Raw genomic sequence first — 27987 nt, forward strand, 5'->3', positions numbered from 1 at the left:
GGCTAGGGGTCGAATCAGAGCTGTAGCCGCCAGCCTATACCATAGCCACAGCAACGGGGGATCCGAGCCAGGTCTGCGACCTACACCACAGCTCACGGCAACACCGGATCCTTAACCCACTGAGCAAAGCCAAGGATCGAACCCGCAACCTCATGGTTCCTAGTCAGATTCGTTAACCACTGCGCCAGGATGGGAACTCCCCTTTTTGTGTTTTAACGAGAAGTTCAATTCCTCTAGGAAGCCTCCCTCACACCTGTAGCTGGATTAGACCCTCCTGTTAGTTTCCTTCATGGCAACTTGTGGTTTTATTTTCTGGCACTTATTAAAGACTATTGTTGCATGTTGATTTCTGTGATAGTGTGATCTTGTCTTCCCTAAAAGCCTGGAAGCTTCCTGAGGGCTGGCTCCAAGCCTGTCTCTCTCTCATCTTTGCACCCCCAGTGCCTGGCACAGGACCAAGTGCATCTCCTCATACCGACAGAACACAAGGCTGGGACATGCAACAGCACTGTGAGCCAACAGGAGATTCCCCTTTGAGGACCCCAAGAAATAATTTAGGGGGACTTTCCAGGGTTCCCAAGGTCCTGTAGTTGAGGTGGACTCATGAGTTCAAAGAAGGGTGAGCACTGTCTTTTTTAGGGGACCCCCAGAAACAGAACATGAGCCAAGGGTTAGAAGCAAGTAGTGCATGTGACCTCAGGCATCCTGGGAAGGGAGTGGGGAAGTGAGGCAAGGATGGGGAGTAACCCATGCCTTTTAAGGTGTCATTGTGAGCCATTTAAGCACAGTGCCCCGGAACGCTCTGGAAGTGCTGAAACACACCACACAGTTATTCTGTCTGGAATGTGGGGAGCTGGGGTATCTATACACCAACTCCAGCTGGTCCGTAGTGAGACTTGCCTCCGGGACCTGCTGAGTGGACAGCAAAGCTGGATCTTGCAGCTAAAGAAAACCTCAGACAGAAATGCAGGTGCTGGCAGTTGGAAGGAATGGGGGCCAGTCAGAGGCAGCATCTGCTTCACTGGAAAGAGCAAGTTCACCTCTGTTCTCCCTGTGGCATTTTCCCTGGGTGAGAGCTCAGGCTCTGACTCTAAGGTCTTTAAAACCTATTTCAGATTTCCTGGCCCTCTAAGTACTATTCCCATATTTAGAGAGGCGCTAATGCCAAATAAGATACTGTGTTAAATAAGGCTGGAAAGCTTTACCAAGGATCACCTCTTCTTAGACAATCACAAAGCACATGGTCATATTAAAGTCTTTAAGAAGGACTGCAGAAATGAAATCTGTTTAACTATTTTACCCAGGATTTTCTAAACTCATTTGACATTGGAACACTTTTATACCAAATTGCCTGTATTAGTAATTTCTGATTTCCATCCCAAAGAACTAGAATTCTGTGGAACACACTTTGAGAAAGCTATTGGATTTCCAACCAATCTACTGAAGGCTTGAATAAGAAAAAAAGGCTGAGGAAGCAAGAATTCATGCTCTTTGCCTCACGATCTTCCACCTTCTAGCTTGTCCTGCCTTTGGACTTGGACTCAGACTGGAAATTACACCATCAGTTCTCCTCAGCCTCCAGCTTGCTGACCAAAGATCATGGGACATTTCAGCCTCCCTATTTTGGAGGAATTTATTATAAGAAATTGCCAATTATGGAGTTCCCGTCGTGGCTCTGTGGTTAACAAACCCAACTAGGATCCATGAGGATGAGGGTTTGATCCCTGGCCTCACTCAGTGGGTTAAGAACCCGGTGTTGCCGTGAGCTGTGGTGTAGGTCACAGATATGGCTTGGGTCCAGCGTTGCTGTGGCTGTGGTGTAAGCCAGCATCTGTAGCTCTGTTTCCACCCCTAGCCTGGGAACCTTCATATACCACAGGCATGGCCCTAAAAAGAAAAAAAAAATTGCCAATTCCTTAAAAGAAATCATGCATACATGTACACACACACGCACATGATTATATGTATATATAATATTGGTTCTGTTTCTCTGAAGAACCCTGACATATAGATTTTGGTATAGATTTTTGGTAGGATGGTCCATGGGGCCTCATAATTTATGGACTGCTTTGTGAATGAATAGCCATGACAGAAATCTCAAGGCCTTCACATGAAAGATATAGCTACTATCTCTCTGTTGAGGTGGAATCCTTTGTTCTAAGAAACATGTAAATTATACATTTGCTAAGAACGTTATTTATAAATTCCAATGGGAAAAAGTCCAAATAGCGGAAAAGCTGATACAGTAATTACACTTAGTTTTGAGGTTAATTCTACTGCAAATTTTTTCTTAAATTATGTTTCTTGACTTTGCCCATAGTCATGAGTGAAGTGCTTACAGGAAATCAGCATATGGCTCCTTAATGAATCAACAGTGCATGACCAAGAAGTGTACAGGTTGGTGTTTATTTTGAGAGCAAAGGGAGAAAAATTAAGGTACTTGTTTGCTGGAAAAATCACACTCTTGTGTGTTGGGGGATGGGAATCTTCTTAATTTAACAGTGTTCTCCTACCACTAATTTGAATCCCTAAGTAGTGCTTAAATATTGCCCTCCTGGCTATTTCCTACTGTCAACTATATACTTTTAATTAGGAGAGTTCCTTGCAGCCGAACAACAGAGGGGTGATCCTTCCACAGAGAATGACTTTCTGTAATTCAAGTCCAGAGACAGGATTTGAGAGACACAGAAACAGGAAGAAACTAAGGATCGTGTCTCTCTGATTTGAGGGAAAGTCAAGCTTCAAAGGTGATGAGAATTTCTCCCCAGAACGTTATAAAAATGTGTGCTAACTACATAACACAGTATGAAGCCAAAGCCTGGCAGAATACCTGGTCACAGATCTGGTTGCTGCAATCTCTCCATGCTTCCTTGGAAGCCTCCTATTTCTCTTTTTTTCTTTTTTTTAATTTTCCCACTGTACAGCAAGGGGGTCAGGTTATCCTTACATGTATACATTGCAATTACAGTTTTTCCCCCACCCTTTCTTCTGTTGCAACATGAGTATCTAGACATAGTTCTCAATGCTATTCAGCAGGATATTTCTCTTGCCAAAAAGAATTCTTCAGAAACCTGGTTGCTGAATTACTGTCATGTGGACTATACCCCACCTAGTGGTTAACAGGACAACTGCAAAAATAGCTTCACAGATCCCATGCCAAAACTGGACAGCAGACCTAAATTATCTATGCCAGTGGTTCTCAGACTTTGCTACACATTAAAAATCACTCTGGAAACTTGTAAAAAATGTGATACACAGGCTCCTACCAATTAAATCAGCATCTCGAAGTGGGGTCCAGGCGTCAGCATTTAAAAATTCCCCAGGGGATTCCAGTGAGGACAATGACCCTTGTAGCTGCCGAGGGGGAGGGAGTGGGATAGACTGGGAAGCTGGGGTTAATAGATGCAAAGTATTGCATTTGGAGTGGATAAGCAATGAGATCCTGCTGTATAGCACAGAGAACTATATCCAGTCACTTGTGATGGAACACGATGGAGGATAATGTGAGAAAAAGAATATATATATATATATATACACACACACACACACACACACACACACACACACACATATATATACACATATATATATATATAGGTCACTTTTCTGTACAGTAGAAATTGACAGAACACTGTAAATCAATTATTATGGAAAAAATAAAAGTCTAAAAAAAAGAACAATGACCCTTGCAACCAAAAGAATTCACTAAAATGTAGGAAAACTTCCTTCCTGCAGTAATCTCGTATCACACATTTCATTTAAAAGAGTTTATAAATAGAGGCTTCTTTTTTCCCCTCTTTTTCTCTAAAATTGGATCACTTTTTAAAAATGGGATCAATACACAGAATTCCAGTGAGGTTACAAACACAGACGTGAATCAGAGGCTTGTGTTCCCATCCCAGCTCCACCACAAACCTGCTGTGTGACTTTGTGGTGCCACATTGATAAGCCAGGACTGATGGGAGCACAGCCTCTTTGGTCTGGATGTTTTCATGAGTCAATACCTGTGAATAACTTACAACTGGCCCTACTGCATAAAAAAATGTTACTCAAATGTATGTTATTAAGAAGCAGTGACATTGGAGTGTCTGTTGTGGCTCAGTGGAAACAAATCCAACTAGGAGCCATGAGGTTGTGGGTTCAATCCCTGGCCTCACTCAGTGAGTTAAGGATTCGTTGTTGCAGTGAGCTGTGGTGTAGGTCGCAGACGCGGCTCGGATCTGGCATTGCTGTGGCTGAGGTGTAGGCCAGTGGCTACAGCTCTGATTAGACCCCCCAGCCTGGGAATCTCCAAATGCAACAGATGTGGCCCTCAAAAGACAAAAAAGATGAAAAAAAAAAAAAAGAAGCTGTGACATTACTTTAAAACTTGCTTTTTCAACCTCAATATGTTCTAGACATCCCATATAGTTCATACAATAGATCTAACTTATTCTTTAATAACTGCAAGAGGCCATCTGTGAAAATATGTCTTTTGAAGTTTAATACCCACCAAGTGGATTTGCTGAGTTAAAGATATATATATATATATATATCTTGACATGTTAACTGATGCTGCCAGCCAGTGTCCTTTACCAAAAGGAAGTAATTCACCCCCATACTAGCATTGTATAAGATGGTCTGCTTCCTCTACCTCTTCATAAACACCAAATGTGCTTTCGAAGCCTTTAGGTTCTCACCAATAAGATTTGTGAATTTAAAAAAAAATGCTGTTGTGCTGGTATAAGTTGTAGTTCCCTATCTAGTAGAGAGTCTGGAGAGTCTAGAGAGCTTTTCAAAGTTTTGTGGGTTTGGGTTTTTTTGTTTGTTTTTGACTGCACCTGTGGCATGTGGCAGGTCCAGGGCTAGGGACTGACCCCATGCCCAGCAACAGCCTGGGTAGCTGAAGTGACAACGCTGGATCCTTAACCCATTGCACCACAGCAGGAACTCCACACTTTAATTTTTTAATAGTCAAACTTGTTAGTCTTTCCTATATGCACCCTAGAGTCCCAGTATTGTATAATTAATGCTCTCCTTCCCTGTCTTGAAGCTATGCAAATTTCCTCCTAAATTTTTTTCCTTTATTTTTTGTTTCGTTTTTTTTGTTTCAAGCTTTACTGCATTCATAATGATTTTTATTCATGGTTGGAGGTGTCTTCTTTGCAGGTCAATAACCAATTATGCCAATTGGTTATTAATTAACATTAATTAAATAAGCCATCTTCTCTGCATGGAACAAAATTGTTAATACATACTCAGATCTTTTGGACTTTTTGGTTTTCTGATCTGTAAGCTTATTAGTGAGCCAAACGATACAGTTAAAAAAAATATCACATTTGCATTTTGGAAAGTAGTATCTGGTAAGACAATTCTCCTTTATTATTTTTTTGAAATTAAAGATTTTTTGCTGTCAACTCTAAAAACATTTTGAATTTCTTTAATATAAATGTTAAAATGCTTTTGTACAGCTCTAGAAAACCACCAACTGATATACTGATTAGAATTAACTTAAGGTAAATATTTATTTGAAAATCATTGACACTATTTTTTTGGGGGGGGGCTTTTTGCTATTTCTTTGGGCCGCTCCCGAGGCATATGGAGGTTCCCAGGCTAGGGGCTAATCGGAGCTGTAGCCGCCAGCCTACGCCAGAGCCACAGCAACGCGGGATCCGAGCCGGGTCTGCAACCTACACCACAGCTCACGGCAACGCCGGATCCTTAACCCACTGAGCAAGGGCAGGGACTGAACCCGCAACTCATGGTTCCTAGTCGGATTCGTTAACCACTGCGCCATGACGGGAACGCCTGAAAATCATTGACACTTTAATGATGATTCATTCTTGCCATCCAAGGACACACTCTGCCTCACCATTTGTTCAAATATTCTTTTTATGCCTTTAGCAAAGTGCTATGGCTTTCTTCAGGGAAGGTCTCATAATTTTGGGCAAATTTTTATAATAAAATAAGGCCCATAAAGCACTTAGCCCAAACATCTACCATATAGTAATCATTTAAAATGCCAACTAGTATTGTTTTTGTTATTTTTATTGTCTTTACTTATTCTCTTAAATAAAATCATAGAAAAGACAAGGCCTAAGAAACTCCTTACTGATGAAATCATGAGGATCCTCAATCTCTCTAAAAATAAAAGTGTCACTTCTCTCCAAAACTGACCTATAGACTTAATGCAATTTTAATAAAAAGTCCAGATTTTGTGTGTGTGCCTGTGTAGGTCTATATGTGTGTGTGATTTCACAAATCAATTGTAAAATGTATACAGTAATATAATGTGCCAAAAATAGCCAAGATAATTTTGAAGAAAAGTAACAAAATAAGGGGATTTATACTACAGCATTATCAAGAGTTGTTATGAAGCCCAATGACTAAGACAATGTGGCATTGGAACCAGATTAGACAAATGATCAGTAGAAGAGAATAGAGAGTCTAGAAGTAAACATACATGCTCAGTTTGTGATAAGGGTGACACTTTTGTCATCAGAGCAAAGGAAAAGAATGCTCTTTTCAGTAAATAGTGCTGGGTCAATTGGAAATCAATATGGGCAAAATTTATGTTGATCTCTATAAACAGTCTACACAAAAAAAATCAAATCTGGCTGTTATTTCAAATTTTATCCACGCTCTTCTGTGGGATCAGTCCTGGGTCTTTGTGACTCACGTCTCATCAAACCTCAGATAATGACCAAGTCTCCACCTGAGACTTGTGTCTCAACTTGTGTCACGGCTAAGAAGTTGTGTCTGCTTAGGCTCCTAGCATTGCGTCCTGCCTTACGAAGTTCGACATGACTTACATCTGGGGTTATACACTGTCTTGGATTGTCTTTGCTCCATGACCCTCCACTAACTTGACAAATGAAGACTTGACTCTTTGGGGATCTGTTGCACTGAGATCCCTGTGCCAAACCTCAAGAGGATCCCAGTCAAAAGCATATTTAGGACCCAAGACATTGCCTGGTACATAGTTCCTAGTGAGTCACTCTCCTCCATCCTATTACACTGAGAGAGTTGTTAAAAATTCCATGGTTTGGTCTTGTTGCTGCAAAATGTCAGTGACATTTGCTTCCTCCATTCCTGACAGTTACATTGTGAGAATAAGTGAAATACTGGGCTACCCTCACTGTTACAACAGCAGTTTATTGAACACAAGGCACTTTCACATCTATTATCATGTCTATCCTGAGACTCAGTTTCAGAAAAATTAATCCTCATGTTGGGTGCAAATATAAGGGGAGAAATTGCTCTTTAATACATTAAAAAGTATTCCAATTCCTTTATCTTTCAGAATTCTATTCTCTGTATTTCCATTTTGATTGGCTTTTCTGTTATTCATTCCCCAAACATATCTTTATCCCATTCACAAAGGAAAAACTCACATAGAAGAGCAAAAATGTGTTCAGTTGCATGTGGTCTATGAATTTTGAAAGGAATCTGTTGAGAGGAGCAAGGAATCTGCTTGGCTGATATTGGTGAAGCAGCCAGAATTGCTTGAGCCCTTTGTAGGCTTGCAGCCTGGTTAAAGCACCCACCCGTGTGGCTTAAGTTCCCTGAAAGACTTGACTGGGAATCCCATCAGCTTCCCCTCTGGTCCCTCACCTCCTATTTTTGGTCCAGCCTCCTCCCTTATTTGATAGCAATTCCAAAATGTTCAAAAATTCCCATCCATTTAAGACCATTTAGATCTTTTTTGATCCAAAAGGCAATTCATTAGTTCAAGACAGGCTTTCCCTCTGTGGCTCAGTGGGTTAAGAACCTGACAGAGTGTCCCTGAGGATATGGATTCAATACCCGACCTCACTCAGTGTGTTAAGGATCTGGCATTGCCACAAGCTGCAGCGTAGGTTGCAGGTGTGGCTTGGATCTGGAGATGTTGTGGCTGTGGTGTCGGCCCCTAGCCGTGGAACTTCCGTAGGCTGCAGGTGTAGACATAAAAGGAAAAAAAAGGTTCAAGATAGGGTTTTTATAATTGTCAATATCACTTACATTTTTATTTTTATTGTAATGCTATCCTCTTTGGTGAAGCGGATGCTTTCAGAAGAACAGATTTTAATTTCCCAGGGTCGCCTCCCCCACATCTATGCCTCTTCTTCTACTTTCATCTTCCCATTCACTTGTGTCCTTTCAATAAATGTATTTTGATGACCTCCTCCAGAAGGCAGCCTATCTAGAGATACATTCTTGTAGAAGAGCCCCCTGTTTGTGCTTTATCTGTTTGAGGCATTCTCCTTTCCCTTTTGGCCACATTTTACACTCTTCCCAAACTCATTACTGCACTCGTGGACCCAGATTCCTGAGGCCATCAGCTGTTCATTTTCCTCTGAGGGGCTACCTGGGCTCAAGCCAGCAGCCAGAGGAGACACAGGGCTCCTTGACGAACCCTCCACAGTCTTCATTTCCTTCCTCTCCCCCTGTTTATCATGGGGACCTTGGTCTCATTTTAAACAGAAAATCACTTCTTGTCACGTGTCCTGTCAAAAGCCTTTTCTTAATCCAGGCTGACACGGCAGCCCCACTGCCCACTGTCCCTGCCCAACCTTTGGCTACTTTTCTGGAGGTGACTTAGCTGCCCGATGCCTTCTTGTCGCCGGCTGCCCTGTCTTAGGCCCCCCTGGGATTTCCCTGGGCTCTTAGCTGCTGGGGAGTGTATGTTGCCAGTGTCACCACTGCTCAAGACACATTTCTTAAGACGGAGCCTGAGCAAGACAAAGCAAGCCTGCACCTCATTCTTATTCACCACTGAAGACATGCAAATGTTGTGAAGTGAGGAACATTTGCATTATTCCAATCACCTAATTTATCTGTATTTCTACCTTCATTTGTGAAATAAAGGGTTCAGTGAAGCAAAATCAACAAAGCTTTGGGAACACTTACAAACACAAATAAAATAAATATTGTTCCTCCAAAATATATTTTGACACAATTTGTATTCTCTCTTTATGGGTTCTGGCTGGGAGTGGGGTGGGAGGGGGAAGATTGACAATTGTTATAAATCAGGCGTTTCCTGAAAGTGATAAACCTATTTCAGGGACTTTAGGCTTGTAGGATTTTAGAGCCAGAAGTGGTCGGTATTAGTTATCTAGGGCTGTGTGACGGATTATCTCAAATCAACAAATATTTATTATCTCACAGTTTCTGAGGAGCAGGCATTAGGGAGCGGCTTAGCCATGGTTTTGACTCAAGGTCTCTCATGAGGTCCAGTCAAATTCTTGGCCAGGCTGCAGTCATCTCAAGGATTGACCAGGGCAAGTAAATCCTCTTCCAAGCTCACCAGCATGGCATGATTGTTTCCTGAAGGCTGTTGGTCTAAGTCTTGAGTCCCTTGCTGCCTATGCTTCTTCAAAGGGCCACACAGGATACATCATCTGACCACTCCCAAAGTGATCCAAAGGAGAAAAACAGTAACAAAGAAGGAAGCCACTGTGTCTTTTACAGCCCAAACTTGAGTGTCATGTCCACCATCCCAGGCACAATGGGTGAGGGAATGACAGGAAATGAGTCACTGGGGCCACCTTGGAGGCCGACTACCATGGAACCTTGGAGATAAGAGTCTGATTCCTTCAGATTATGGCAAAGGAAGCTTCGACCCCAGAGAGATGAGCTGAGTTGGTTAAGAGCATACACTGGCCCAAACCAAGAATTGAACTTGGGATTTTCGTAGTTCAGAACATTTCAATTTAGCAGCTACTCATTTTACTTATTTGGCACTTACGGAAAGCAAGACTGAGCCAGGCAGTGTGGAGATTCCAGCATGAAGAATACAACTCTGGTCCTTGCCCACGAAGTCATAGGGGTGGTGAGGAGTGGGGACCCCCGGAATGAGATCACGCAGGAGAAGGGAGCACACTTTATCAGAGAGTACAACTGAGACCACTGAGAGTCCAAAAGATGGCCTGATTCCCACAGGCACCATCAGGGACAGCTTTGTGGATATGGAGACATTTGAATTGGGCCTTGGAATACAGGTAGATTTTTGCCAACATGACGAAGAAGGGACCTAGACTGAGAGTCCATGATTTGAATTTGACCCTGATGTCTCCAAATCTAACTCTCTGAGGCTCAGGCACAGTAATGTTGGTCCAAGGTTCACCCTTCTTGGCTACTGATGACAAAAGCTTGGGGCTGTCTGGGAGGAGGGCCCTGGCAGCCTTTGAACTGCCGGTGAACTCTGAGAGCTTCATTTGCCTTCACTGCCACTGCTCTTTTTACTGGTAGAGCTGATACCTTGTAATCAAATAATTAAAGCAGCTTATTGGAGTTCTTGCTATGGTGCAACAGGATCAGCAGCATCTCTGCAGCACCAGGATGCAGGTTTGATTCCCTGACCCAGCCCAGTGGGTTAAAAGGGTTTGGCATTGCTGCAGCTGCGGCACAGGTCACAGCTGTGGCTCGGATATGATCCCTTGCCAGGAACTCCAATATGCTGTGAGGAAGCCAATAAAGAAAAAGAAATAGAAAAAAGAAATTAAAGCAGCTTCTTGACCATAGCTATCTGTGTCATCAAAACAATTTCTAATTTCAATGGAAAAAAAATGTAAGTATAGTTGGTAAGTTGATGTCTGCCCGTTTTGGAGAATCATCTTTGCCCAGTGATTTATCTGCTTGTAAGTTGATTTCAGTGATTAACCACTGAGGGCATGGTAAGAGGTTAGAAAGGAAAGCTAGAATTAAGTGCTGCATGTCTCCAACCTGGGCCAGAAGGTAGGGGCAGAGGAATGATCAACAGAGGTCAATTACAGTTATGTGTTCATACCTGATCCATTATCTATAGCATTTAGAAAGTCCACATGTGCCTATAAGTGGGGGGCCAAGGTTATTGATTAAAATTATAGATGGTATCATTTAGATGAGAAGCTTTGAAGCTATTAGTTAAGACTCATTATTTAGGCATAATGTTAAATTTGTTGATCCAAATCAGCATTAAAAAACATTAAAAGACTGAGGAGATAAGTCATGATTTGTAGAACTTTTGTTTCAGTGACTTGGATGTGTGTTCAGTGTAAACTGTACTTCTTTTTCATTGTGGCCACTGACAAAACAGTTTCCAAGCCACTGATGGATAACGATTTTGTTCAATATGAGAGGAGAGAAAGGCAGCCAAATCACCAATCATGTTGGATCCTCTGCTAAAACCACCAATATTCACTGTAAGGATAATGCCTTGGTGAAAGGGGACATGATTTTAGGTAGAAGTGGATGAAAATATGGAAAATCCTACCAGTTACATGTTTATGCTGCTGGGCTGGGCCACAGTAAATGAAGAAGACAGGTCAGAACCTCTGGCAAACTGTGGAGGAAGGGAACAAAAACTTGAGAAGTGGGCATAAGACAGAAACCCACTGGCCATGTTCCCTGGGGGGCCATGCAGACATTCCATTTACCAAAGTGATAAGGTACCCACTGGTGAGGGGATAAGACATCACAAGAAGCTCCTTGGTGGCTTCTTCTGCAGGAGGAGGGGTTGGTGGCAGGAGAGGCTGTTACAGAATTGGCCTTTCTGGGAGGATGATAATGCAGCTGTGGTCCTCAAACTTTAGGGGGCAACGAACTCAACCAGAGGACTTGTCAAAACCTAGAGGTTCTGATTCAGCAGGTCTGGGTTTGGGGCTGGGGAATGTGTCTTTCTTTTTTCTTTCTTTCTTTCTTCCTTCCTTCCTTTCTTTCTTCCTTCCTTCCTTCCTTCCTTTCTTCCTTCCTTCCTTCCTTCCTTCCTTCCTTCCTTCCTTCCTTCCTTCCTTCCTTTCCTTCTTTCCTTCTTTCTTTTTACAGCCCTGCCTGCAGCACATGGAAGTTCTCACATTAGTGGTCAAATTGGAGCTGTAGCTGCCAGCCACAGCCACAGTCACAGCAATGTAGGATCCTAGCTGCATCTTCGACCTACACCACAGCTGACAGCAATGCCAGATCCTTAACCCACTGAGGGAGGCTAAGGATTGAATCTCATCTTCATGGATATTGGTTGGGATCTTAACCTGCTGAGCTACAATGGGAACTCCCAGGAATGTGCATTTCTAAAATGTTATTAGGTCATGCTGCTGGCACTAGTTGGAGCACCACCAATACAGAGGTCAGAACTCCAGGATACGCCTAGCAGAGGGCAGGTGATGGTCTGTAAGGGTCAAACGCAAGATGTGCGTAATATCCATGATGAGCAGCCACCTTAGAATGGTAAACCTGGGGTAGGAGAGATGATTCAGAGAAAATGGTGTTCCTGGGGAAAGACAGATGGGGCAGCCGACAAAAACATCAAGAATAGACACAAAATCACAGTATGTCACTGCCTGATCTCTAGGCCTGAGTCAGTTATCAGACCCAAATCCCATTCACAGAAGGCAGGACCCAGCAACCTCCAGCAAGAGTAAGGACAGATGTGAACTCCTGGGCCTTCCCCAAAGGGAGGACAGCCATTCACACTGGGGAAAGGGGGACATCCATTTATTTCCAGAGCAGCCGGGTCCCTATGACCAGGTTCAAATTAATGTTAACACTCAGAGACACAAAGCATCTTCTTGGCTCTCCTGTGAGAGTAGGAACATATCAGGGTCACATCGTAAACAGAGCCCTGACTTATATCCAGAAAAAAACATAATTTGAAAAAATACATGCATCCCAATTTTCACTGCAGTGCTATTTACAATAGCCAAGACATGGAAGCAACCTAAATGTCCACCGATAGAGGTAAAGAATATGTTGTCCATATATAAAACAGACTACTACTTGGCCATAAAAAAGAATGAAATAATGCCATTTGCAGCAAGATGGATAAAACTAGAGATGATAATACTGAGTGAGGTAAGTCGAAGTACAAATACCATATGATATCACTTATATGTGGAATATAATAAAAGCGATAAAAGGGAACTTGTTTATAGAATAGAAACAAACTCACAGATTTCAAAACCGATCTTATGGTTACCACAGGGCAAACCAGGGAGGGAGGGCAGAAATTGAGAGAATGGAAATAGCATATACACACTACTATACAGAGTATATGATTAACAAGAACCTACTGTATAGCATAGGGAAATCTACTCAATAGTTTGTAATAAGCTATATGGGAAAAATTACATATGTAATATCGTATATGATATATAACAAAATATAACATATATTGTATATGTTATATACATTATATATGTTATATAACAACATTATAATATATATATTACATACATTGTGTAAGAATATTGTTTACATTATACATAACATACATATATTTGATTCACTTTGCTATACACCTGAAACTAATATGACATTGTAAGTCAAGTATACTCCAATAAGATTTCAAAAAAATAAAAATAAACAGAGCTCTGATCCAAGACAGAGCATGTTCAGAAGAGCTATCTGGGACTGAGTTACACATTTGAGGAGCATTGATATATTGTTGATATTTAAAGCCATGAGATTGGATTGGAGCAGTCAAGTGTGGACAAAAAGAGAAGTCTTGCTGAGTGACTGGTGGTTAGCAAAGAGGAGAGGAAACACACATTTGAGGCAGTGCTGGGAAAAGACAACATTCTCCCTGAAGCCTCCTCTGTTCTGTGTTCCCAGGGCCCAGCGGAGCCCATGGCACAGAGGAGGGATACAATAACTAGTTTTGAATTATCTCACAATGGCCACCACTAATGAACTCTATGGAAAGTGTGTTTAGGGAAGTAACAGCAAACATGGTTTTCTTCTTCAATGGCAGATTCTGCTTTTTTTAGATCTTAAGATGAAATGTGAGTCTTGTTCCTGTTGGAAAGATTAACCAGAGGATGTCTCTTTGCCACTAGGGGCCCTTTCCAAGTTCATTCGTAATATATATGACATGTCTTTCCAAATTAAGAGAGGGAGGGTGTGCAGGTTAAGTTACTGCACATTTTTTATTCATGCGACAAATGCTATTTTTGCACCTTTAAAAAAGACAGCCTATATCCCAACAAACACCTGTTGTGCTCCTATGAAACAGGGATAAACAAATGATCTGCCCTCTTGAAATAGCCAGAAGAGCCATGACAGAGTGGGGAAACACTCTGGGCTCTAAGCAAGAGTGGCTGGATTCAGTTTTTCAAACGAGGCAGATCATAACAATGCAGTATCCTGAATGCCTCATATTCTCTTCTTTAGTTCTCATAGCTACCCTGTAAAGGAGGGGCTATCTTTACTTTACAAAGGAGGAAACTGGGTGTGGAAGATTCAGGGGTAGTCCAGGCCTATGCTCCTACTCGCTGGCCCCTAACTCCTATGGATGCCACCAAGCTACTGCTGTCTGCATCAGTCCCTGGTGCCCTGAGCCTCTCTTCCAGCTTTCCTGAGCCTCCCTGTGATTCCTGAGCTTCTGGACTCCAGCCACAAGGATGACCACTATTTTCTGGGTGCTGTGCCCCAGGCATTGTATGATGAGCTTCACTCAGTATAACAGGAAGCGTGGGGAGTGGGTGAGACCAGGACCTAAATCCTGTTGCTTTTTTTTTTTCTTTTTTCTTTTTAGGGCTACATCTGCGGCATATGGAAATTCCCAGGCTAGGGGTTGAATCAGAGCTACAGCTGCCAGCCTGTGACACAGCCACAGCAACATGGGATCTGAGCTAAGTCTGAGAACCACACCACAGCTCACGGATCCTTAACCCACTGAGTGAGACCATGGATTGAACCCACATCTTCATGGATCCTAACCTGGTTTGTAACCTGTTTAGGCACAATGGGAACTCTCCCCAAATCCTGTCACTTTCTACTCGCATGGCCTCGGTCAAGCTGACCACACTGTGACTCATTTATCTCTTCACTAAAATAGAACTGCTAGTACCTACTTTATAGGTGGCTGTGCTGATGATGTGAGTTAATCTATGAAAGGACTCAGAAGAGCACCTGGCCCGTGGAAAGGGCCCTGTGAGGACTAGCTTTGGTTGTCTAGTCCAGGGGGTTCTCTGTGTGCTATTCTGTTTTTATTTTTACACAGATAAGGAAATGGCTCAGAGAGAGTGCTGTGCCCAGAGCCACCCTGATGGTAGGTGCCAGGAAATGGAGCAGCTCCATCCGCTCTGTGCCACTGTGTCCACTCAGACCTTTCAGCCAGCCTCCTGTATTTCTCTGTCCCCACTTGCTTCACTAGTTCCCTCTTCAAACCTACCAGGTGGCAGGTGTGCCTCCCAGATCACAAACTTGTATGTGCTACTGAATCATGGCAGATTTGTTTTTTCTGTATCTCAATCTAATTTCTATTTACGGCCCTACCTAAACAGACGTTCCACCAGGGTGATGGAAACTCATTCTCCATCACTTTAAATTTCTAACCTCCTTCCTTTGGGCTACACTGGAGTTGCTGAGGGCTTACACAGAGCAGAGGCAGAGGGGGGTGGTGGTCTACCTGGGCCTTATGTCACCTGTCTATGCTGGCATCCACTAGCCTTCCACTCCCTCACATAAAGCCCATGCTCTTCATCCACATAGGCAGAGGCTGGGACAGTGGGCATCCATGGACAGTTGAGTGGGTTGTCTACTGCGCAAACATTTGAATGAGGAGGTTGAGTGGGACTGAAATCCAGCCTGTGCTGTAATTGCTAAGCTATGGATGCAGGTCCAGGGGTGCTTCTACCCTAAGGAAGGGACTTTTTTTTCCTTTGTACCAAGGAAGCAGCCACTGACTAGGCCATGAACCTACGGGTTCCCTCATCTACCTTTTTATAATTTGCACAGAGGCATCTGAGAGTGGCTGGGGACCTGCTGGAGTTACCCCATCCCTGTCTGAATGGCTCCCTTAGGTCCTCTGCCACTTCTGAGCATGTGCTCAGGCTCCTGGCTTCACTCATGGGGGATGCAGGCACTTCAGAAAGGCTCTCCTGGCCTAGGATGCAGCCCTTCACATCAGGCCTGCTATCTCCCCAAGAATGCACTGAGGAAGCCTGCACAGGACCTCTGCTCCTGGACCTGCAATTGAGCTGGTGATTTGCTGATAAGCAATGAGATCCTGCTGTATAGCACAGGGAACTATATCTAATCACTTGTGATAGAACATGATGGAGAATAATGTAAGAAAAAGAATGTATATATTTGTGTAACTGGGTCACGTTGCTGTACAGCAAAAATTGATAGAACATTGTTAATCAACTATAACAGAAAGAAAGAAAGAAGAAAAGAAAGAATGAAAAGAGCTGGTGTTTTGATCTCCTTGGGGCTCTGCTCAGAAAGGGGCACAATGGTCCCCTCTGGGGAGCCTCTCGAGGAACTTTTGTGCTTTCATCACTTCCCACAATCCCTGATCTAAGTGGATCCTTTCTTATCTGCTGGGAACCCCAACTCTCCTCAGCCTCCTGCTCTGCCATCCCTCAGGATTTACTCCCCAACATCTAGTCTAGCTAGAAGTGGTCTCCAAGCCTTTACAACGTGCATTTTTAAGATCATAGTCAGGAATACCTTTTTTTTTTGCCTGCCTCCCCTTATGCAACGGATGTGAAGTGGGGGGGGGGTTGATGAATTATTTGGGGGAAATCCATTAATTCTTACCTCCCTGCCCCCAATTGTTCCACCACACTTGGAGCTCCAAGCTCTCCAAGTAGAGAAAAGACCAACTATTTCCACTTCCCCAGCCTAGTGCAAGGACTGACGAAAGAGGGTGGTCCTCTTGCACCCTCTTGCTTCAGGGCAGCCCTCCCGCTTCAGGGGCGTCCAGTGAGACTAGGCCTGGGGGCGGGCACTGCTCCCCATCCTCCCACCTTCTGCGCAAGGTGGAGGAGGGGACCCTAGACTGAAGTGGCCCTGGAGCTCTTTCTGTGCGCGCCATCCTCAGCAGCGCCCCCTGCTGGGAGGTTGAGGAAATTCTCGCTCTCCTTCAGGGCACTTAGAGCCATGGCCCTTCCTTGATACTCCTGACAACAAGCATCTATTAGTCTACTGAAATCAGTAAGTGAGGTTGAAATGTAATTTTCTCTCCAGTTCTCTGATATCTCCGAGTTCCGTTTTCATTGGAAATGGTAACAGGTGAGGTAGATAATCCTGGAGGTGTTTAGCCTGCCAAAGGGGGCTGTGATTACAAGAAAAATCTACACCATAGTTTTATCGCACTGGGGTGCACTTTCTTCTATATTGGGCCAATTCTAGGAAACAATATTTACAGACAATTTTAAAAATTCAAAGTAAAATGACTAAATTAAAATGAAGACTGCAGGGCTTTTTTGCTTTAAGCTACTAATAGAAAAGTGTATTTGTTAATATGGGAGCAATGTCAGAGCACTTTTACATTTTTATGACAAATGATAATAGAAGCACAATACTTCTTATCATAAATTCCATACAGCAAATTGATTCCTGCAGAATGCTTTCATTGATTTTTGCAGAACTCTGGTGTCCCTAGACAATCTGTAGTTGTAATTGACAAATGAGTGTAGCATGACATGAATGTTGGTTGGTATTTGTATTTACCTCGACAAGAAAGATAAAGGTGAAATAACTAAGAAATTTTGTTCTCAGCAAGAAGTGACTTCTTTGCTAACTCGAATAATAGCTTTGAAACACTGAACTATATTTCCTCAAATTTTTGTAATATTCAAAATTCAGTAGCTACAGACATAACACACTGAGTTTCATCTTCATTACTAACATGTTCTCCATCAATTCTTTAAGTAAGTCTTGGCTGTCGGTAGAATAATGAATCAAGTTGACAATTAACAAAAAATCTACTGATTTCTGCAGTGTAAATACTCATGCTACCAATACAATGTCAGCAAGCACAGAGGTGGGTAGCCACTCAGGAGCATGGGTTATTTATTTTTTTATTTTTTTATTTTATTTTTGGTCTTTTTGCCATTTCTTGGGCCGCTCCTGCGGCATATGGAGGTTCCCAGGCTAGGGGTCGAATCGGAGCTGTAGCTGCCAGCCTACGCCAGAGCCACGGCAACGCAGGATCCGAGCCGTGTCTGCGACCTACACCACAGCTCACGGCAACGCCGGATCGTTAACCCACTGAGCAAGGGCAGGGATCGAACCTGCAACCTCATGGTTCCTAGTTGGATTCGTTAACCACTGCGCCACGACGGGAACTCCAGGAGCATGGGTTATATAGCATTCCATCTTACAAGGATATTAGACATCCATAACTTCAAGAACAGATAATAGTAAAGAGCAGTAAAATAATTAGGAAGTGATATATTTTAAGTTTTATTTCCTTTTTGAATAATTAATGGTAATCCTCTATAATTTATTTTTTAATAATATCTGGCTAGTGTTATTTTTAATAATAGCTTTTAACAACTAGCTCACAAAATTCCTGATAATTTAACAGGTAGCTTTCACAAGCCAGCACGCCACTGCCAGTCCCGGTGACTTCTGGGTTCTGCAGCAATAGGCACTGGCAGGAGCGGGAGAGCAAGAAGAGAGAAGGGTTGGATTTTTCCTTCTCTTCCTCCTAGGATGCATGCTACAGCTCCTGCTCCTCAACACTGTTCCCTCCTTCTGCCTCTAGGGGGCTAGTGGCTTCTGGGTCTTTCTGATTCCCGCGGCTTCCCCATCACATCCACCCCTTTGTAAGTAGTCTCATTTCACCCCGTTAAATCATTCCCTTCCCTTTGAGTGTTTTTCTCTTTCCTGGTTGGACACTGCCTGCTCAAGTCTGCTTCTGCAGTCACAACGTCTAATACTTCTATTCCCATATTTAGGAACTATGTGTCCTTAATCAAGTTGCTCAACTTCTCTGAGCTACAGTTTTGTGAGGATTAACTATGATGCATCAGGGTATGATTTTGAAAGATTAACCGTGGTGGGACTTTATGTTATCCTCCTGCTATTTCCTGGTGCTCTATAACTCTTTCCCAAACTGAGCAGCAATAGTCTATAGAAGATGTTTCTCAGAAACATAAAGCATAAGTATGGGGAAAGTTTTGAGTTTCAAAATGCAAGACCTTGAAGGGCATGAAAGAAAACCTAATGAGTCTGAGCAAAGCATCCTCTTGGGAGAGCCACTGGTCCCTGAGAAGGCTCTCCTACCTCCCTAACGTGGAGAACTGAAGAATTGAGAACAATGGCTACAGGTTGAGTCCAGGCTACTGTTGGCCGCCCCACAGTGCCCTGGTGCCCCAGTGTGGCCTATGAGAGACGCTCGTACTGATGGGATTTCCAGAGAGGTCTGGATGCTGACATTACAGCAGCTGTGTGGCCTGACGAACAAGGGCCAGGTGACGATGTGCATCTGGGTGAATGGGAGGAGGAGAATAACGAGGAACCCTCAGTACCCCTTCTGAGAACCCTGCCTGCCGATATGCGAGAGCCAGCTTAGAGGGCTCCGGACAGCCTGGCCCTGGGTTGGGCAGCCGCGCGGCCTCACGGTCATTCCGCCAGGAGGCGCTGTCCGGCCACACTGGCCGCGCCGGGCCGCACTCTGATTGGCTAGAGGACGTGGCCCGCGGCCACTCCCTCCCGCCCACCCTGGTAAGTGCCGCTCGCTCGCCAACTCCCGCCCCAGTCTGCGGGCCTCGGGAGCAGCGGCGGGGCGGGAGCGGCGCGGCGGAGGGGACAAGACCAGGGCAGGAGGGAACCGGCCCGCCAGGAGAGCCCCGCACACCATCAAGATGCTATCCTGGCGGCTGCAGACGGGCTCCGAGAAGGCTGAGCTGCAGGAGCTCAACGCCCGGCTCTACGACTATGTGTGCCGAGTGCGGGAGCTGGAGCGCGAAAACCTGCTCCTGGAGGAGGAGCTGCGCAGCCGGCGGGGCCACGAGGGCCTGTGGGCCGAGGCGCAGGCCCGCTTCGCGGAGGAGGCGTGCAGCTTGCGGCAGCAGCTGGACGAACTGAGCTGGGCCACGGCGCTGGCCGAGGGCGAGCGCGACGCGCTGCGGCGCGAATTGCGGGAACTGCAGCTGCTGGGCGAAGAGGCGCGCGCCGCCCGCGGCCGTCTGGATGCCGAGCTGGACGCTCAGCGGCGGGAGCTTCAGGAGGAGCTAGGTGCGCGCGCCGCTCTCGAGGCGCTGTTGGGCCGGCTGCAGGCCGAGCGCCGCGGCCTTGACGCGGCCCATGAACGCGATGTGCGGGAGCTGCGCGCGCGCTCCGCTGGCCTGACTCTGCGCTATCGCGCCCGCGCCACCGGCCCTGCCGCACCCCCGCCGCGCCTGAGGGAAGTGCACGACAGCTACGCACTGCTAGTGGCCGAGTCGTGGCGGGAGACCGTGCAGCTGTACGAGGAAGAGGTGCGCGAGCTGGAGGAGGCGCTGCGGCGCGGCCAGGAGAGCCGGCGCGAGGCCGAGGAAGAGACGCGGCTGTGCGCGCAGGAGGCGGAGGCGCTGCGGCGCGAGGCGCTCGAGTTGGAGCAGCTGCGAGCGCTGCTGGAAAACGAGCTGCTGCGGGTACAAGAGGAGTACGAGCTTCAAGCCGAGGAGCGGCAGGTCTGTGCGCCCTGCGAGCGCTGGTGGTGGGGGAGTGGTAGGGCTCCCAGACCACAGAGTGCTCACCCAGGGCCCGGCAAGGCTGACGGGTGGGGCCAGCGCAGCGGGTGCACCTGGGGACCCGGGCGCCAAGGGGCCGCCTTCCTCAGGATCCCGGCATCTTGCCAGTACTGGAAAAAGTGCGCAGTTCTTTGGTCCATCTACTCAGTGGAAGAGTGCCAAGTGGCAGATCCTGGTGAATGGCCCTGTCCCTGTCAGGTTGTCAAATTTAGACCTTGACATGACTGGGTGCATCCTGACAAATGACTCCCTCAGTTCTCAGTTCTTTCAGTTTCTTGTGTTTGGAAGACCGAGTTCACATAGAAGTCAACCAGGAAGGCCCAGAAGTGACTTCAGAGGTGACAGCTCCTTCTTTCTCAGACACTTCCCAGTGTTGGGAAGGTTTCTAGGCAATGTCAAGTCCTTGTCAGAAACCGTTCAAAATTGAACACTAGGCACTAGGGCTTCTTTGGGGGAGAACAACTTGTTTTCCAAAACGGTTTTTATTTTGCCAAAATGATTTCTCAGTTCCCCGTTGGAGTCAGCTGGTCGTGGCTCCCGGGCCACTGCTTTGTTTGTTCTTGGGAGGGGCAGAAACCTTAATGCAGAGAATTTAATCAGAGATGTTTTTTCCACAGTACAAGCTGATGTCAGATCTCTGGGTAGTGTAAAAGTCGTGTTAATGCAGGTCCCTGTGGCAGGATGTTATTACAAGTGCAGGTAATATAAACAGTTCCTATTTCAGGGAAGCAAAGCTCAAACCTCTGACACAGGCGGTGACACCTGTAGCTGATTTATTGTCTGACAGGGTTGCCCTGGTCATGCCCAGTCTTGGCCAGAAATGGAAATATTCCCCAATCCTGCTCTCAGTAGTTCTCAGGATGACAGTGTAGAACAATATTCACACACATTCAGAAATATTTTAAACCGAACGGTTTATGGCTTCGAATGAAAGATTTGTGTTAGAGTGATTTTGTGCCTTTCTAAAAAATTTAAAAGTGAAGGGAACATGGTGATTTTGGTGACATCACAAGCATCCATAAATAATCAGCAGATATCTTTTGACTAACCTGGTCTCTAGGGCTGCACTGGAGTGTACATGGGAAATCATATAAAGCAATACAGTACAGAATTGTTTGGAATTTAATCTTTTGGATCATGGGTTTTGTTTGGCCTTTCCTGCTTAATTTTCAAAAGTGTTCTGTCTGAGTTGTAAATAGGGCAAGGACCAGGACCGGCCACAGTGTGCACTGATCACCCGGGCTTACTCTAGACTGGAGAGTGCTTCCTTTTCCAGTGGTGGAATGTCACCTCCATGGGCCCCATGCTCTGTGTTGAGCGAGTGTTTAAAAGCACCTTTAATGTGGGCTTTCATGGAGCTTTTAACCAGAAAGAAGTGCCTGCCAAACCCACTGCCCACTGAACCCTTTTGTAGGGAACCATTGTTCCCACCTTGAGTCCCTACTGTGCAAGCAGGTTTGGAAAAGATTTCCTTGAGGCATCCTGTGTGGGCTAAATCCTCACCATTCATTTGCAGCCATGGCTCACTTGGCTCATTTGGAAGCTCAAGTTTCAGTATTCTTTTTAGCATCAGAACCCTTCCCCACCCCCACCCTCACAGTTAAATCTTAAGTGTAGCCCCAGATGTGAAACATAAAAGTAGAATTCCTCTGATTCCAGGCCCTTCCCTGGGGTTCCACCTGACCTGAACTAGGATTCCTGTCCAGTGATACCTCTCTTGTTGGAATTTGCTTATTTCTCTTAAAAGTAAAGAGCAAGGAAGATGTCATTAAGGACTTGAATTTTTTTTCAGTTCCAATTTGTGGAGTTTTCATTGTACTGCATATTTCCTTATCCGTGTATTAAATCTCACCATTTAGCTTAAAGCAACTATATTTCAAGTTGCATTCCAAAAGACTCAACACCAAGCGTTAGTAGTTTTCTGAAGAAGTATAAAAATGCTAGAACTTTTATTAAAGAGTAAGGATCAATGGTTTAACCCCAAGCCCCTGATGTTTTCACATTCTACAGATGCTTACTTTGGGGAGACTGAAAATATCATAAAACCTAACTTAACTAATAGATTGTAGTAAAAGTTTCATTACTGAGAGTTAGCCTTTATCAAGAGCTTCCTGTGTGCCAGTTACCACAGGTACCAAGCTCTTCACAAGTGTATTCATTTTCAGTCCTCATATCCGTCTTAAGAGGTAGGTACTAATATTTGCCCCATTTTACAGATGATGAAAACTGAGGCTCATGGGTCACTTAGTAAGTAGCTAAGCCTGGGTTTGATTCAGGCTCCACTGCCTGAGCAACTAACCTATTTCCTCTCTTCTATCCTTTTTTTTTTTTTTTTGTCTTTTTTGTCTTTTTAGGGCCGCACCTGCCGCATGTGGAAGTTCCCAGTCTAGGGGTCGAATCGGAACTGTAGCTGTTGGCCACAGCCACAGCAATAGCAACATGGGATCTAAGCCATGTGTGTGACCTACACCACAGCTCAAGGCAACACTAGATCCCTGACCCACTGAGGCCAGGGATCGAACCTGCATTTTCATGGATGCTAGTCAGATTCATTTCCGCTTTGCCACAATGGGAACTCCCATCTTCTATCTATTCTGTTAAGGATGAACTTTTTATCTTTATTCACTTTGCTTTCATAGACTAATAATCAGTGTTCTTTCTAAGGGCCAGCACAGAGGTGCCCATTAATCTAAAATCTCAAAATGCTTTCAGACTCTTCCAGCTGGCTTTTGTCAGAATAGTTCTAGTGTTCAGTCTTTGGAACTTTTTCTTGTGTTCCACCTGGTTAAAGGGAACTCTCTCCCCCATCTGGAGGCAGGAACCCCTACACAGTGCCCAGCATTTCCTGGCTCTGGGCTGCCTCTGCAGCTTGGCAGCTTGAGGGGGAAAGATGCTCATGAGGGCTCTCTGGAAAAAGTGGGCCTTCCCAGATGGCCTACATGCGTCAGATTTGCCAGGGAAAAGTTGGCTGAACTGACATCCAAGTCCGCAGCATTCTATGTCTAGTTTAGTTCACTTGAAGCCTGATTAGCACACACCATGTCTCCCAGGCTACAGGAAGGCGCTTTGAACAAAAGCTGTAGGATATTTGTGATTTAAACCACATTCACCCCATAAACATTGGGACTTGGGCTTGTGAAACAGTTCTTAGCCTTGAGGTTGACTGTTGATGGGCTGCTTCCATGCCCCCAGTATGTGATTGAATGAGAGCTTTCTTTTGATGGGATTGGAGTCGATCAGCTGCTCTATCTGGGCCTGAATTTTGGCTCTGCCAGTATTTGTGTCTTGGTTTCCCATCTGTGAACTAGGGGTGATGAAAGTTGCTCACAGGGTACACCCATTCAATTCATTTATTGAGCGCCTGGTGTGCCAAGTTTGGCTCTCAAGTGTTGGGGATACAGCAGAGGGCAAAACAAAACAGAGGAGGTCCCTTGACTGCACAGTTCTGGAGGTGGAAACGGTGCAGGGTTCAGGACTGAGTGTGGCTGGGGAGAGGGGCCAAGTGGCCACCACAGGACCTGGGCTTCTGGTCTGAGTGCAGGATCCCACTGGAGGCCTCTGAGCAGAGGTGGGTGGTGACCTGAGTCTTCATGGACTCTCTAGCTGCTGTGTGGGGCAAGCAGGGGAGCAGCAAGACCTCTTTAGGAGACTTTTGCAATCGTTAAGGCAGAGATGCTGGAGGCTTGACTGGGGGCAGCAAGGGGGCAAAGACAGGAATCCACCCTGACGCTGAAGCCTTTGGGCTTTCTGGATGGATGAGATGTGGGAGAGAAGGGGAGAAATCAGGTCCACACCATGGGGGAGGGGGCTGAGCAGCTGGAGGGCGGGGGCTGGTGCAGTAGGAGATCAGAGTTCAGTTTGATATGCTTCCAACGTACCCACCTGGTAGTGGAGCTCAGGGTATTGTCTGGGCTGGAGCTCTAAATCCTTAGCATCCAATCACTGCTTATTATTTATACATTTAGGGTTTTTGTATGTCTAAATGAGGTTTTCACAGTATTTAAATCCCCTGGAGCTCAAACATTCAAGATTCTCAGTGCCGTGACCCTGACCCTTGCTAGCTGTCCCTGTTGTATCTGGGTGACTTGCTCAGCAAGGAGCTGCTCAGGTTCAGTCAAGAGAAAGTGAATTCTTGGGTGCTGACGGCAGTGTGCTCTCTCTGGTGTGGGCCTGAGTTTCATCATCAGTTGTGATGCTGCCCAAAAGTTCTCTAAATAGCAACTGAGAAAGGTGACTGTTCTCCCCAGGTTTTATAACATTAAATGGCCATACTGCTTCTGCTTGGGTTGGAATTAACTGTGGCATTCCAGGTTCTAGTGCCTTGGCCGGGCCAATGGTTTGAAAACTTCCAGAGAAGCAGAGGCCAAGTCTGAAGCTTTATTCAACTAGCAGGGTTGGTTAGAATTTCCGTGGGGGCTATAGGGTTTGCTTCCAAAAGTCAACTAATTTGTGTCTGACAGTTTAGGAAGAGTTGACTCACATGGAAATGTGGTGGGAACTCTATTATATTTATTTTAACTTAAACACAGTTAGATTTTCCTCCTTGTATTTTGTGGGGTGCAAAACTGTTCTGTACTCTTTGGGAGAGAGAGAATCTTTGTACTACATCTTTGATATGGCTGGGAGATCTTGATCTGCTTAAGAGGTTTGTGGTTGAAGAATTGAAGGCATCTGATGTTTTTTCCTAAGCAGTTTAATAAGAATTGAACTTCTTTTTAAAGAAGACATTACCACACGTTCTCAAGTTTTTTTTTTTTTTTTCAATAAATAGATTTTTATTTCTATTTCAAGTTTTTTTGGCCATGCCCTCAGCATGCAGAAGTTCCCAGGCCAGAGATCAAACCCGAGCCACAGCAGTGACAACGCTGGATCCTTAACCCACTGAGCCACCAGGGAACTCCACATTCTCAAGTTTTAATATTTAGGTAGAATTTCCTATGTAGGAAAGAGCAATGTATTTACATTTACGTTTTTTTTTTTTTTTCTTTTTTGGTTACCCCGAGGCATATGGAGTTCCCAGGCCAGAGAGCAGAGCTAAGCCACAGTTGTAACCTATGCCACAGCTGTAGCAGTGCTGGATCCTTTAACCTACTGTGCCAGCCCAAGATCAAACCTGCATCCTGGAACTGCAGAGACCTGAAGTTGTGCCACAGTGGGAACTCCTTACATAACATTTTATACTATAATCCTGTACCTGAGTTTATATTCCCTCTAAAATTGGGTAACATAGGATTTTAATGTAGAGACTTAACTATGGAATATATGAATGTCATGACTAAATTCTGGCAGCTGTGGCTTAAATCAAGATTGGCCAGTGGTCCACTTTGATGAACCTCTTTAACTACTTACAATGTCAATTTTGGGGGACATTTACACTTACCCACTCTGGGATGCTAGCTAGAGGTTCTTAAATATACTCGTTTGCTTTAAAAGCTAAGTGGGAATTCCTATTGTGGCTCAGCAGTAACAAACCCGACTAGTATCCATGAGGACATGGGTTTGATCCCTAAGCTGGCTCAGTGGGTTAAGGATCTGGGCTGTGGTGTAGTTTGCAAATGCGGCTCAGATACAGCTTTGCTGTGGCTGTGGTGTAGGCTGACAGCTACAGCTCTGATTAGACTCCGAGCCTGGGAACCTCCATGTACCATGGGTGTGGCCCCAAAAAGACCAAAAAAAAAAAGGACTAAGTGGCTTCAGCTTTTGTTTTTAAAAGTTATGTGGCTTCAGCTTTTAGCTTTTGTTTTTGTTTATATAGACGAAAAGAGCCTGACAACAATTATTAGCTTAGATATACATATAATAGCATTGTTATGGGAAGCAGAATTATATACATGTTGATCATGCATCTTTTAAAATAGTAAATCCAGTGTGAGATTTTAGTTAGGCTCATTCCTTATTTCATAGATGTTCCATATTTATTGTGGCCCTTCAGCATATTGCCAGGTGTTTGGTGGAGGTATTACATGAGAGATGAAAATAGATTCCCACTCCTGGTTGTCCTGCAGGTTTTTTTTTTTTTTTTTTTAATGATTTTTATTTTTTTCATTATAGTTGATTTACAGTGTTCTGTCAATTTTTACTGTACAGCAAAGTGACCCAGTCATATATCTATATCTGTATATTCTTTTTCTCACATTATCCTTCATTTCTTACAGTTTTTAAATTCCACAAAGGTGAATGTCTAAAAATGTAGTCTGTTCAGCTAATTGTATTAAGAAATAATGCTATTCTCCATTACAAACTAAAGGTTAAAGTAATACGGATTTATTTGGTTTGGTGTTTGAATATTTGGTCAGTTAATTATTCCCCAGTACAACTGTAAAATGTTGTGCAAAACTATAATGCAGAGTAGTGCAGAACTATAATATGGTACGAGTGGAGTCACTGTGTTTATATTAAAATGTATTGTCAACTTAAAATAGTACATTTCTAGGAAGGTAATATTCTCTTGATCATTTCATTTGAAATCTAGTTCCCCAATTGTGTGCTGTGGGACTTGCATGTGAAGGGCATTTTTCTAGAGGTGGGGGATGTACAAGACAGCAGGCTGTGTGCCCTGCAGTGTCTCCCAGCCAGGGAGGGGCAGGGACAGATGCTACTAACCAGGTCTGTGCAGAACTGCTGTGGGGATGATGTGAACATGTGCCCAGGGAGCACTTATTAACTATGTCCTATGAGCACAGTCAAAAAAGATTTATATCTGGGTCTGAATTTTGACATTTATGCCCAGAATGCATTCCTGTCTCATTAATGTGGCATTCTTTTCTTCCCCAGATGATTCTAAAATAGCTTTTCTAGGTAAAACAAAGAACTGTGTATTGGCTTACCAGCTTATGGGGAAATCGTGAGTCTGGGGGAAAGGTCTATTTCAGATCTGAGTGACTTCTGTTTAAAATATTGTAAAACGTTGGAGTTCCCGTTGAGGCGCAGCAGAAACAAATCCAAATAGTATCCATGAGGATGCGGGTTCAATCCCTGGCCTCACTCAGTGGGTCGGGGATCCGGTGTTGCTGTGAGCTGTGGTGTAGGTCTCAGATGTTACTGAGATCTGGCATTGCTGTGGCTGTGGTGTAGGCCAGCAGCAGCAGCTCCGATTTGACCCCTAGCCTGAGAACTTCTATATGCCATGGATGCAGCCCTAAAAAGCAAATAAAATAAATAAATAAATATTGTAACACCTCTGTTTTCTAACCTTGGCTTACTTTCAATAGCATCTACTTTGCCAGTGTGACATATTGACTTCCCTAAGCTGCCTGATGTCTGGATTGCAGAGATGCTTTACAGGCTTTCATTATCATTTGGGAATAGGAACAAGGATGCCAGTGTCTGAGCCACATCTTCCATATGCAATTAAAAAGAAAAATCTTCCAGGTGGGAGAAATATAGTATTTAAAATCATCCTTGCAGTGACTGCATTTTTTTTTTTTTCTCATGGCCACACCCACAGCATATGGAAGTTCCCAGGCCAGGAATTGAATCCAAGCTGCAGCTTCAATCTATACCACAGCTGTGGCAACACTTCGTCCTTTTAGCCAGGAATTGAACTTATGCCTCTGCAGCAGACTGGGCCACTGCAGTCAGA

At 44.5% G+C, this 27987-nt stretch overlaps 1 protein-coding gene across 1 annotated transcript in view; it reads left to right on the forward strand.

The window, feature by feature from the left end:
• The window catches only part of SYNM (synemin), a 28271-nt gene continuing 19697 nt past the window's right edge, over positions 19414-27987 (forward strand). The window contains 1 exon segment of the mRNA XM_021098348.1: positions 19414-20345. Coding sequence (XP_020954007.1) covers positions 19536-20345 — 810 coding nt within the window. The 5' untranslated portion in view covers positions 19414-19535.

The sequence above is a fragment of the Sus scrofa genome, chromosome 1 (assembly GCF_000003025.6).
Source record: "Sus scrofa isolate TJ Tabasco breed Duroc chromosome 1, Sscrofa11.1, whole genome shotgun sequence".
Lineage (NCBI taxonomy): Eukaryota > Metazoa > Chordata > Mammalia > Artiodactyla > Suidae > Sus > Sus scrofa.